At 40.8% G+C, this 13,856-nt stretch overlaps 1 protein-coding gene across 1 annotated transcript; it reads right to left on the minus strand.

The window, feature by feature from the left end:
• Positions 1-797: 797 nt before the first annotated feature.
• eif3d (eukaryotic translation initiation factor 3, subunit D) lies at positions 798-10,062 on the minus strand. The gene is made up of 16 exons (XM_023393831.2): positions 9,932-10,062; positions 8,901-9,026; positions 8,754-8,799; positions 8,066-8,202; positions 7,580-7,665; positions 7,333-7,405; positions 6,708-6,829; positions 6,475-6,607; positions 5,314-5,461; positions 4,661-4,791; positions 4,283-4,368; positions 3,907-4,036; positions 3,189-3,331; positions 2,743-2,935; positions 2,560-2,653; positions 798-913 (listed from the first exon to the last, which is right to left on the minus strand). Exons 2-16 carry the CDS (start codon positions 9,021-9,023, stop codon positions 900-902), a joined length of 1,659 nt encoding a protein of 552 aa, XP_023249599.1. The 5' UTR covers positions 9,024-9,026; positions 9,932-10,062; the 3' UTR covers positions 798-899.
• Positions 10,063-13,856: the final 3,794 nt, after the last annotated feature.

Genomic DNA, 13,856 nt, shown 5'->3' on the forward strand with positions numbered 1-13,856 from the left:
ATGGTTTAATTTCAGAAACACTGAGACATTGAATTGTGTAATTAGACATCGTAGCTGTTGTAAACCTGTTGACTGGCAGTGTGTATTATACCATTTCACAGTTGGAGCATCATCCTGTTTTGAGCACATACAGACAGAACAGTACAACATCCTCTCCCTGACCTACCAGGACATGATTTCTGTAGGAAGTGTTTTTTCTTCTTGGGCTGTTTAAGTGTTGATGTGTTGGACAGAGTTAAAATCTTTTCTCTGTTGGTGTTGTTTCTCTTTAGGACCTGAAGGGAGCAGTAACTACGATCTGCAGGTTGCAGGGACAATCCTCAGTGAAGCAGTCAGCAGTTGAAGTTGTAGAAAAATCTACGTTTAAGTCCATGATAAAAGATTTAAAAACAAAGTAAGAGTTTCTGCCGCAGGAGAGGGGTCAGTGGAAACTTCTTGCACAAAAGGTAACGATTCATACCTGCTGCTCTGAGCAGAGACGTCAGGTTTAGTTTTATTTTTTCACTGCAGGTCAGATCGGTGACCAGATCTGGAGGAACATGTTTACTCCAGCTCAGAGTGAAAGAGTCGATCAGCTGCTTCAGGAGAAACTCTGATCTGTCTCTGAAGTGCATCTGGGAATAAGCAGCTCTAATTCCTAGAAATCTAAAATTCACCGTATTCAGTGAACACTGTGTTTCTTGTTTTTACAACATCTACAGCTGCTGATGTGTAAACTGTGTCATGAAGGTTATCCATTAAAATGCTTTCTGAATCTTCAGTATGAGGAAAAATGAAGATAAAACACTAATCAAAGCTGTTGGCCAATCTGTTGCATTTATTGAATGTCAAAAGGAATTAAATTGTGTTTCTAGTAGAACGGTGCAGGCCGCTTTGGTCACTGGAGCCGACTCCACACTTCAATTCTCTTCATCTAGAAAGAGGAGGAGAAAAACAATTAGCAGCGAACATAACAGGATTAATATGGAGATTGTTTGGTAAATTAGCCTGATGACTGAGGAAACCTGCTTCTAGGAACAGACCCTGAATTTATACTCAGACAATGATACTTTCAAGGAAGTCTGAAGAACTCTGAAGGCAAACACTCGCCTGTATTCATCAACCTCTAACAACGCTTATCATTTGGAACATGTAAGTTGCCTAATGTTAGCCACTTAGCATGGCCGCTCGCTCTCCGTGGCAACACGTTGTCCACGTTGGTGGTTCAGATACATTTGGAATCGTTCATTTTCACCAGTGTCGTTAGCGGGCGCTTGTAAAATGTGTATTTTAAAAGGCTCATTATTACAGGTTTGTTTTACTCTGTAATGTAGCACAGTGTTACCAATGTTACTGATTACATTCTCCCTCAGCCCTGAAGTCAAACCATTTTTCTGATGACCCCGAAAATATATATTTAAATTATTAAATTAATACCATAAACGTGTGACAAATACTACACTAATCACTAACTAATAGTCGACCAGGCAAATCTTAATTATATTAATTATCTCCAAAGGCAACAGCTGACTGTTTTTGGTTGACTTTGAACATCTCTTCAACACAAGACACGATGGATGATGGATCTATGTAGGAATGCATCCAAAACATCCCTATGGCCCCGATCAGACAGCATGTGGTTTCTATAGTGAGAGGCGTCTTTTTGTTCAGTTGTTCTTTAAAGACAGGGAGTGTTTTGTGCGCCACCTTTCGTGCCCTGGCTGCCTCGCGTTTTTTGAATGTTCAGAGCAAAGTCAACAAGGAAAATCTTTGGTTGGGGGCAGCTCTATTGTCTGAACACATTTACAGCAAAACCAGTTCTCTGTTTTTGTGATTAGGGAGAGAAATTGAGGCCGAGAGAAGCAGGGAGGGAGGCGGTCTCGTTCAACCTCCATTAGATTCACTGACCGACATCAGAGACGGGTGAAGACACCTGGGGCCGGGTTCACAAAGATATTTCAGACTGGTCTGTAGTGTTGGGCCAGTCTTCATTTTGCTCACAGATTAGTATAATGCAAATAAAACCGTTTCACAAAAAGAAAGAGACTGACTCATTTTAAGTTCATTTTAAACAATAAATGACCAGTGGCACCCAGCAACAAAAAAACAGGAAAACATGGCTTGTGGTTTGCTAACAGGAAGGGAAAGAGTTTTTAGAGACCGCAGTGATTTTTTTTTCCAATCAGATTTTTCATCAAATCATTACACTCTTCATACAGTCTTTAACTGTTGAACTCTCTGCTGGGGTAAGCTGGGGAGCTGAGCTGTTGGATGGGGTTCCTCAGTTGGCCATTTTTTATATATTGAAAAAAGTCTTAATTTACCCAGAATAAACTCTACCACAGTCCGGCTTAAGTTAGTCAAGAACTAAACTGCTTTGTGCAACATATGGATTCAGACTAAGTCTCTCTGAAGACTGACTGTTGTTCTATCTAAGACACAGTCAAAGTCTGTCTTTGTGAAACCGGCTCCTGGAGTCATGATGCTTTTAGCTCTAAAATAAACTTTTTTGTGCAAGTAGAAAAAAAAAACTTGATTTCCTGGATGTAGAAGTTAGAGTAAAAGTAGCAGGAATCTCACCTTCTTCCTCCTCATCCTCTTCATCCTCCTCTTCCTCCTCCTCCTCATCAGAGCTGAAGGTGCCATCAGGCAGGCTGTATACCCGGATGACTTGCTGTTGACAGAAAACACACAGAGTGTCACCACGTCAGCTCCGACAGTTTACAGTTGCCTGTAGCTCCTGAACCGGATCTGCTCTCTCACCTTGTTGGGGTCCTTCAGGATCAGGTACTTGCCCTCATCCAGCTTGCGGCAGATGTCGATGACGCAGCGGAGGATTCCCCAGGCGTTCTCCATGCTCAGGTTGATCTGGCTGGCGAACTCGTTGGGTTTGAACTGCTGCGTGCCCAGGATGACGTGGCGAGCCGAGTCCTTCACGTGGTAACGAGACACGTACCTGAGGAACACAGAGATACGATGAACGGTGGATACAAACTTCTACGGCTCTGTTGGACTGTTTGTCCCTTCACAGGAAACAGAATCCACCCTTACAACAGGAAGAGCGTGTGTGTGCTTTATTCGTCCAATCAAATGGTCATTATTATTCAGGCAGAAAACGGAGACGTGCTGTTTCTGGACTGACAGACTTCTGCAGCTCTTTGACATCAAAACAAGTAGACGGTATAACAGGTCGCTCGTGTCTCTCTCACCCCAGTTTCAGGTATTCTGATCCCGCCAACATGGCGCAGCAGGTCCAGCGGGCCAGTTTGTAGCTGTTGTTCTTCAGCTCGGTGGCCAGGACGGCTCCCCTCTGAGAGTCCAGCTTCTGACGCCAGTCCACGCCGTTACAATACTGATGGTGACGCAGACAGACAGAAGCTTTATAACACAACAGCAACTGTTCAACTGATGCTGCAGGTAAAGGGTCTGCACAGGATTTCCCCACTTAATACAAAGACTTGATTCCCAACACAAGTTTAAATTAAACTTAATTTTAAAAAGAGAGACATCTCAGTTTCAGCTGGTCAAAGTTCTTTCATGTTCTACACTGAATAGTCATTTCACATCAGGGAGATTTTTACAGTTTGACAGGTTATGTGTCTTTTATTTTTCTAAAATATCTAGTTACTGGCCAGACATTTACTATGTGTCTGTATTTGGTTGTTAAGGGTCAAAAAAATCAAGAAATTCTTCTTGTGAAAAAAAAAACAGAACAAACCAAAAAAATATGGATCATTTAGCTTCACACTGGACCCTTGTGAGTTAGGTTCAGTTAGGATACCATCTACTTTACACATGACTGCAAAAATAAAAATGACAAATGACTGTTTTCCCAGCCTTGTAATAGTATGAAAAGTAGCTCATGACCGAAAAACATCAGCCGCCATTAAAACCACTAAACCTGCCCCCCCCCCCGCCTTCTCTTACCCTGGAGTCCCACTCGTTGAGGGTCTTGATGTTAACGAAGGAAACTTCTCCGTTGGCGCCAGTCATCACTCCGTCGTGTTCGCAGCGGACAATCAGATCGATGTCGTCCCCGAGCTTCCAGTGACGGTACCTGAAACACAAAGACGATACGTCAGCCTTCGGGGACCCAGTGTTGATTAATCTAACTCATCAAATTAAGTTAATTAGAGACATTGTTTGCCTATTCACCTATACTTCCCAGCATGCAGTGCATTAAGGTTAAGAGAAATCATTTCTCATATGAAATAAATGTGTCTAGAAGTCTAGACCGGTGGAGAACAGAGGATATAAAAGAATCAACTTGACAATTAACTAAACAACTCAGTTCAGTGTTTACCTGTAGGCCACAGACGCCACCTCGCTCTTGTCCATGTCCTCCTCCACAAACGGGTTGGAGGTAGGAAACTTGTAACGCTCCCCACCCTGAATAAAAGGAAACAAACACACACAAGTGAAACATTTCAGTTTAGGACATTTTATAGATCTAGTTATGTCAAAGAGCCCAGACAGGAAAATAACTCATGTGTAACTCCTAACTGAGACAAATCAAGTTCTGCTGGAGGCACTAGATGACACCTCTGCAGGTCATAACAACAGAAACTGTGCCAAGCTTCACCAAGACTCATTTTCTACAAACAAAAGACACATTTTAAGAAGATGCTGTAAATCACATTAAATGTGACACATATGGGTTTTAAATTGTGTATGTTTTTACCATCCGTAAACACTGCTGGCTGAAGTTGTGGTTGATGTACGTGGCCTCCATCGCCAGGTTACGGGGAGAGTTGAAGGAGTTGCCCTCATCCTGTGGTGGCTCATTGGCCGTCTCACTCACAGTGAGCAAATCTGAGAGGAAGAGTTACAGATGTTGAGTTACATAGCAGCACAGCAGTTAAACACTGTGAGTTAAACTGTGATAAAGTGGCCTCAGAAGGACAGGAACAAATCGGAATCATTCCCCATTCCCGTAACACTGACTCATCTGAAAAACTAGGGTCACGTCAGGATCCACTTTTCCTTTTTTCTCTGACCAATGTTAAGCTACTGTGACTGCAACTCGGGTTCTCACATTAAAAGTTTTACAGAAAAAAAAGTCTTTTACTGTGAAAAACCATCAGGATGCATTGATGGTAGCTTAAGATTGATCAGAAGACACAGCAGGAATTAATTACAGTATGAAAAATGTACCTGAAATTTAATTTACCATATGAGCTGTTGTAGCAGGCTCCAGGTAATTTCACTTGATTCAGTGTTTTTTTGTTTTTGTTTTTTTTAATCTGCTGTTATTTGAGACTTTTATTTGAGGTTTTATGGTTCGACCACCAAAGATTTCGGGAGCAGGTGTGAGCAGCTCTCACAAGGCCTCACCAAAGTCAGAGTTGTCTCTCTTGTCGAAGAACAGCTTGTTGCCCACTCTCTGCACGATGATGTCCCAGGAGTTGACTGAGCGTGTGCAGCACATCAGGGTCGCCAGGATGGCGTCAGTGGCAAACACGTTGCCCTGGGTCTTGGCCAGCTGGAGACGGAAAGAAACAAAGATTATTACAAGTGTCCAAACATTAGATGTCTGACTGGAGAGTTCAGAGCATCTTCTTTTAATTTAAAATTTTGGTCTCATGTCTGAATAAACACCTGGGTTATTTTTTCAATAAAAGTCATGACTACAATCTCACTGGTTGGAGCCAGTAGCATTTCCATATCACTGTCAACATGGAACAAGTCTGTTTTAGGCTGTCGATACTACTACCTTTTAGTTTTAAAACTCATCTCTTATGTTTACTCCAGAGGTCCACACTACTCCAGAATCTTTCAGAAACTCTGACGGACCTGTTTCAGTTTGAAGCTCTGGGCTTGTGTTGTAGTCTGAACGGGCATGACTTGGACATCCACGGTCACTCCCTGATTGGCTCTTATCAGCCTCGACTACCAGTGGTGAATACAACATGATAATGAAATACAAGCATTACTGAACTTGTTGTCTTTGCTGGCAGCTGGCAGTTAAATTCTGTATTTTGACACTGCAGCTCTCTTTGCTGCTCCTCATTTATAGTATTTTCTGCCACTAATCAACTGCAGAGTAGACAATCTGCTTCCCGTTTACACCAGCTCGCACTTGCGAAGTGAATGTGAATATCGGGTCATGTGATATGTGTTTTCAGGTGTGTTAGTCTGGACAGCTGTTTTAAATTGAAAATGTATCAGTGTGGACGTAGCCTAAATGCAGTCATGTTGACACATCTTCACACAAGATTACAATGTGGTTTGCCCTCCTGAAGACGAGATAACCAGACAGCTCACACCGTAAGGTCATAGGTTACAGGTAACTTCCTGTACTGTCCCACGTGTTACATGCCGAATATCATGCATGTGGTGTGGCTCTTAACGGTCTTTGCATGTCTGAATAAAGCCATAAGGGACATTAACACACGTCTGTCACTTCTCCATCAGCAGTGTCACATATTCCATGTCTGAAGAGGGCTCGTGTTGTGTTTACTGGAACAGCTGGTTATATAGAAAAAAACTTGAGACCTTGCGGATGACTGGATCATCAGTGGTAGTAACAGTGTGGAAGATCCTCTTGATGCTTTTCAGCTGCTTCTCATTGCGGGTGGTGATGCGGTCGAAAGCCTTGTCGTAGTACTCCAGGGCTCCGCAGCACTCGCTGGAGGAGGAAACGGGAAACAACAGCTCATCATCTTCTGTATCTCACCTCTGATACAAGTTGAATGAGTGACGACAGAGAGCAGGACGGTTTCACTTACATGTCAAGAGGGTCAGCCACCTCCATGTACCTCATCTTCATTAGTCTGGGGAAGTCCATCTCCTCCTTCACCTCCCAGTCGCTCCTCACCTCCACAGAGGAGTCTCTGGGCTTCAGCTGGGCCTGGAGGGAGGGAGGGGGTCGCACAGGTGGGACAAAGATAAACATCCATGTTAGCAAAAACCCTAAGTAGGAAAATGAGCTGCTTCATGCAAACAAAACAGAATTTACTCACTGACAAAATACGTGTTTCTCACAACTTTTTATTTAAATTTTGGAATCCTGGGATAAGAAACAATTCATTTATGATACAGTATTATCTTTAAGATGCGTGTTTGTCTTGTGTAGCCAGTATAGGTGTGTCACAATTATTTTCATAATGGACTGACATGATTTCATTATTCATTAATTGCTTATAAAATGTCAGTGAAAACATCTGTTAGAATTTCTGCACAGTCTAAGGTGACATGTTTAAACGTAAAGATTTTTCCATCACATATCACATATATATTGAGCAGCTGCAACCAGCAAATGTTTGGCATTTATGTTATGTAAAACGACAAAAACAATGAATCAATTATCAGAAGTGACACTTCTTAATTTTCTGTTCAACGACTGATAAATACCTGGGATTTCTGGTCCCACTTCTGACGGACACCAAACTGCTTTTGGAACTTCTTCTGCAGACGCATGCGATCCCTGAAAAACACAAACACATTAACTGAAGTCTTTACAATCTGACCTGCTGTGGGCAGAAAATGTGCAAATCTCATGCTCCTTCTCTTCTTGTGTGGAGCCCAGAAGATGACACATTTGGCAGAAATGAGCTGGAACAGGACTTTTCCTTCAGGCAGAGCTTTGACGGACTCTCACCTCTCCTTCTGCTTGGCGCTCTTCGGGAGCGTCTGCATGTTGAACTGGGTCATGTTCCTCCGGTCCTTATCCCTGCGCAGATTCCTCTGTTGAAACAAGCATCATCCTGTTAGAGGACTAGTTCAAATATAAAACAAAACACTTGTATTGTAAATAAACTGACACATTTCAGGGTTTCTGCCTTAAATTTAGGACTCGACACAGAGAATTCAGTTTAAACCCGTTTCATGATCATACCGACCACAGAACGACAGAAAACCAGCAGAAACTATAAGGCTTTGAATTACTTAGTAAGTACATGAATTTATTCACCCATTGTCACATAACTAATTAAATTAACTTGACTAGGATGCAGATAAGCAGCGGTGTATTTAAGTGGTGACTTGAAATTCAAGACTTTTCAATTGCTAAACTAAATTCATTTCTTTGTGAGAACCGCAGACGCCCTGTGACGTTCAGCGTCTCTGTGGCTTTGGTCTGTTGTACCTGAGCAAATCTCATGCGGTTCCTCTGGTATGCCGTCTTCTGAGTCTTGGCGGTGTCCACCAGCTGGAAGCTCGTCTCGTCCTCCTCATGAAAGTAGGCGTACTGACTGCCGCCTCCGAACTGAGAGGAATACTTATCTAAAGGCAAAACATATACACAAGTAATGATGTTGAAGACATTCCAGAAACAGGAGTGAAAAGCATTTGCGTTTCAAGTTGGTTTTAAAATACAATGAATTAAACGTGAATAAATTAGTTTTGCATCGCCTGTCTAATCTGAAGTTTTATACCTCAGTCTGTTTATAAAATTTGATCTTTACGTGTTTCCCACATGTTGACAATTTATTTGTGTGGATTAATCGACTTCACAAACTACCAATGAGGAAGTTAGTGTGTCCAGACCTCTCAATCTATTTATATTTTCAACTCTATGCTACCACACAAACAACAAATTCTTGTTATCGGTTTTGCCTAGATTTGTTTTATTTCTTCGGTTTGCTCTGCATGGTTTGAACACTGTCTTGGGAATGTTTATTTTATTGCTTTTGTTTCTGTCAGTAATTTTAACCATCAGTTCACTTTCCACCACCAACACAGGCATTTTTAAAGAAGTGTTGACTAATGTACGCTGTCCTTACTAATAAATAAAATGTACATAAGAGGAACATCTTGAACAGCCTCTCACTCACTTGTGTATCTCTTGTCTTGATAAGTTGCTCCAGTCCAGTCAGCGACCTGACAAAAGACAACGCTCGTTAGGAAAACTGTGGAAAACAAACTCAGGACAACTTGGTTCAGCAGAAAACTGTAGAAGTATCTAATGTGAGAGAACAAACCTTTCCCAGACGGTCTCCTTTGCTGAAAGGCTGGTAGGGCATGTCTTTAAACTTCTCTGGGACTGCACATGGACCCCATCCGGACGGATTGTCCTGGATCACAGGGGCGTTGAACTTCGCCATCTCCTGAGTTCAAAGTGAAAAAATGAAGAGTTTTTTTTTTTAAGATGAGTTTAAACTGTAGAAGATGGATTTATCTCACATATGCACAGGGTCTCAGGCAATGAGTAGCACTGATCTCTTCAGCAATGCACCACAATTAATAGGCACTGATCAGCTTGCGCAGTGGGCTAGTCATCACTGACCCGTGAAATTAATTACCAACTATTTTGATAATCAAATAATCAATTTAATCACTTTTCCAAGCCAAACATTTGCTGCTCCCAGCTTCTCACATGTCAAGATGCTGCTCTTGGTTGTACATGATAGTAAACTAAACATCCTTGAGTTCAAAACTGCTGGATGGACCAGCAGTTCAAAGAAGACATTTAAGTACTGGCTCACATCATTAATTAGTTCTTATTTATGGCCTTTAAAAGAACACACCCCAGCAGAGGAGACACCACTCCTTCACATCATGCTGAATTAACTAGAGGACACATTAATGTGTGACAACCTTAAACCAGTAAACACTAAGTATGTGAGTCCTTCAGAGAGCTTGGAAGAGGCCATACTATAAAGATTATTTCAAACAGCATCTTTACCGGCATCCTGACCTCAAAAGTATCTCGACTGGAACATAAAACTGACGAACTGCGCTCATTAGATTATGTTAAGGAAAGGAGAATTGCAATGTCTTCTGGATCACACTTCTGAATCGCGTTTTTTTTATTTTCTTCTGGCAGTGACTCAGTTAACTAACGGTGGCTACAGCTAATGCTAGTCATCCTGCCAGGTGGCCGTGCTAGCAAGGCTAAGCTAACTGAGCGGTGTGCTGCTAACATCCTCACAGGACTCTCTAGTGTTTAACTCCACACACAACAAAAACACAACAGTTTTATACATCTGTACATGTTTTACTTTAGTCTCACCGTGAATGATGTGTCACCGTGCAGAGCTGTTTATTTCCGCCGGTTCTCACACGGTACAAAACCCAGACACAGCGCCGGAGCCAAAGGAAGTGGACGTCTGCCGTAAAGCAAGAGGAGGGTTGTTCCTGCCGTACCACAAGTGCAGCTGTCGTAATGTTAAAAGTATATACTAGTACTATTAGTACTATTAGTATTATTACTACTACCACTACTACTACTACTACTACTACTACTAGGCTACTACTACCACTGCTACTACTAATAATGATGATACCTCATTTTATGTTTTTGTATTACTGCATTGCTTTGTATTCATATCATAAATTTAAATAAGCAAGATAACTTGTAACTAAAGTTACACTCATAAGGTATTTTCATAACTAGAAGGCCTTGATTATGTTTTACCTCACAGCTATATTATAGAAATAAAATGATGTGAGCAAATATTCTTTTCTGGTCTTTCCTTGATTATTTAAAAATATTTTTCTCTTCATGTTACATTTGGAATAACAGAGACATTCCCTGCAAGAAGAGGTTTGAACATAAAATATCAGATTATTAAATTGTACAATTCAAATGGTTCAATTTTTGGAGGAATTTGCTATAGTTTTTGATGCAGTTTATTTTAGCGTATTAGCTTTTCACAGGAATACAGTAACTCTTCAGTTAGTTCGTCAGTCTGTTAGAATTAGTTGGCTACTAACTCAAATAAATATGAAAACAGAACCAGAGATGAGTATTTCAATAAAGATAACAAACAAAAATGATTCTGATGTTTTTTAAAAAGCAAAAAACAAAACAAAACAAAAAACGTTGTTTTGTTGGATTTTTCCCTGTGCACCTTACATTTGTCATGAGCATCTACATGAGGAAACGTTGCCCTGTTATGTTTTTTTTTTCACCATCGCCATTGTGATTACTCACTGTGACCACCAGGTGACAGGAATACACAAATTTTGTCAAAGCTAAATGGAGGCAAAAGCATTGAGAGAGAGGGGCTGCAGATAGATCAATAAACCACACATATTTTTTACTCTTTTCTGTCAAGAATTTTACTTTTCTGCAGACAGAGATTACAGGCAGGTTTGTGTATTAGGGTGGGAGGTTATTAGGGCGCAATTTAATTGATAAACATGGCTGCTTAGTGCACTATCGACCTGTTTAAGCAGCAGTGAGTGCAAAATGTTCTGCCTGACTGTGCAGCCTTCAGATAAATCAGATAAATGAGTGTATTTGAAATGCTGTGAGTGTTTGCATCCTCTCTTTTCTTTTCCCTCTGCTTATTTCACACAGGACATATCAAGTCAGTGTATTGAAAAAAACATAATTCAAGCTTCATTCATTATGAAGTGAATTTCAATTTGCCTTCTATGTTAAACAGATGATTAGACAGTGTATGTACTTTGTTCACATACACAGACAGTATAGTCAAAAGAGCTTTAGAAGTGTAAATCAAACTCACGTCACCTGTGTACATTTCCAGAATGATAACTAAGCATTACAACACACTGATCCTCTCTGCTGTCACTCATCAGGCCTCGAGTGTACTTTTTAAACTAACCCCTGGATCCAATTAAGATGTTATTCATGCACTGCAACGGTGGCTTTACAGCCATGAAGGTGTCTGTCTGTGTGACAGATGTCGATTACATATAGAGGAAATATTACACATGGGATTCACCACCAGCATTTGTACATGCTGCCCAGGGACCAGTCTGCTGATGAATGACGCTGCCATCTTTGAACAGCCGGTCTTTTCGACATCTACATCGACCTATGCATCAAAGACCTATACAAACCTTTAATCCTTACTTTATATATCAGCTGTAATCTCAGCAAGATATTGTGCCATATTACATGTTTTCTGTGTTGCCTCATAGCCTGGCAGCTGGGCTGTGAGTCATATCAAACATGCCCACTGTTGTCCTTCAGGGACTTTTGGAGCAGCACTGACAACAGATGGTAAAGTCAGTGTCTGCATAAGTCATATTCATTATGTTTGTTAATGGGGATAAGGCTGTGACTGATTATTTCTGTCGACTAAACCAAATGTTAGTTGCATTCTCACATTGACTTTAATGTGCACAAGTTAATAGTTGCAAGATTAATATAGTACAATTTTGATCTATTTTTTTTTACTTAATTTTACTAATTAACCTTTTGTCAGCAATTCCACCACTTTAGTCCAGACTGAAATAGCCTACCACAACAACTGTTGGGTCTATTACCATAAAAGTGTGTGCAGATGCTCATGGTCCCCAGAAGATGAATCCAACTGACTTTGGTGATCCCTGACTTTTCCTTCATCCCCATGATGTTCACCTTTGTGTTTTTGAGTGAAATGTTTGACTGCTTTCATACCGACACCCATGTCCCCCCCAGGTGTAATAACCTCCGTGATCCTCTGACCTGAAGGTGGCATCAGATGAAATGTCAAAGATTTGTCAGGAAACTATACTGCCTAACTCAGGATATTCTCATCAGCTTCAGCCGTGCTTTGTGTTTAGTGCTAATTAGCAAATATTAGCAAGCTAATATGTTAAACAAAGATGGTGCATATGGCAAGGGTTATACCTGGCACACATCAGCATGTTATAATTGTCACTGGATGTGTTAGCATGCTGATGTTAGCATTTGAAGCAAAGCACTGTTATGCCTGAGTGCAGCCTCACGCAGCTGCTAGCATGGCTCTACTCTCTGGCCACGTTGTGGTGGCGTCCTATATTCGATGACGAGATAATTACACATTCACAACATTAGATACTGTTTTTGAATGGAGAGAGCACCAGTCTAACGGCCTTTTAAGAGTGTTGCATCATGGTTGTTTGTAGCCTTAATGTTGCTTAGCATTTGAGTGCTTTCAGTCTGTTTATAGTGATTATTTGTGAGTTAGTCAGACATAAAAGTTAGCCCAATTAAACCTGGAGGAGTTTCTAAAGGCTCATGTGATGTGTTTTACTGCCTCAGAGGAAATAAATTCATTACTAGTGCAGCGCCTCCCCATGTCTTTATACTGCAGAAATGAACCAGGGATAAAAACTGTCAGCAGCCAAAAATTACAGCTCTTACAGATGATGTTTGAAAAACTGATACACAAATCAAAATTCCCTGTGTTTCAAGTTTCACTTCTATGAGTGAAAACAAGGACTCCCGACAACCTTCCCAACAGGACGAGTGTAAAAATGTCTCCTATCTTCAAAAAGTATTTTTCTCAAAAACAGACACTGGGAAATGAGGGGTCAACTGATCAGAGTTGTCTTGTTTTTGACCATTGATATGACTTGTTGTTGGATCACACCGGAAGACTACCAGCTGCAAATCCTTTTTTTTCTTGTATACAGGCCTATAATGTGTTGTGATACATGCCTGATTTCCAGATACATATGAGGCTGAAGTCATCTGGAAAAGAACTCCCACACATGGTCACCAAGTTTATTAAAGAAGATCATCACACATAAAACTATGAATAGAATGGTTCAGTTATCACAGAAAATGATGATAAACATTCACAAATCCATTTAGAAATCACATAAAAAAAATACATTCCATACAACTCCAGAACTTGCCTGAGAATCATCATGTTTTTAAGTTTTCTCCAGTGTCAGAATAATCCATTGACAGTTGTCTGTACATCCATGGGTACACTGCAAATTGGAACTGCTAATAGCAAATTTGGCAAACTTCTAATGGTGCCTATTTGCCAGAATGAAAACAAATATAGGCTGAAATGATTCCATGGCAACATTACAACTACTTTTTGTTTACATCCCCTTGAGATCCCAAATTATGGGAACTGTACTCCCAACATTTGAAGCAAGATTTCCCCCATGTAACAGTGAGACAGGGAATAATAGCAGGAGTTGAAAAACCATTATCCTAAAACAACTTGTAAAAACCTGCATATATATATTGATGTTATTCTTGT

The sequence above is a fragment of the Seriola lalandi genome, unplaced genomic scaffold (assembly GCF_002814215.2).
Source record: "Seriola lalandi dorsalis isolate HSWRI2012SDOR001 ecotype SW California unplaced genomic scaffold, Sedor1 jcf7180002054944, whole genome shotgun sequence".
Classification (NCBI taxonomy): domain Eukaryota; kingdom Metazoa; phylum Chordata; class Actinopteri; order Carangiformes; family Carangidae; genus Seriola; species Seriola lalandi.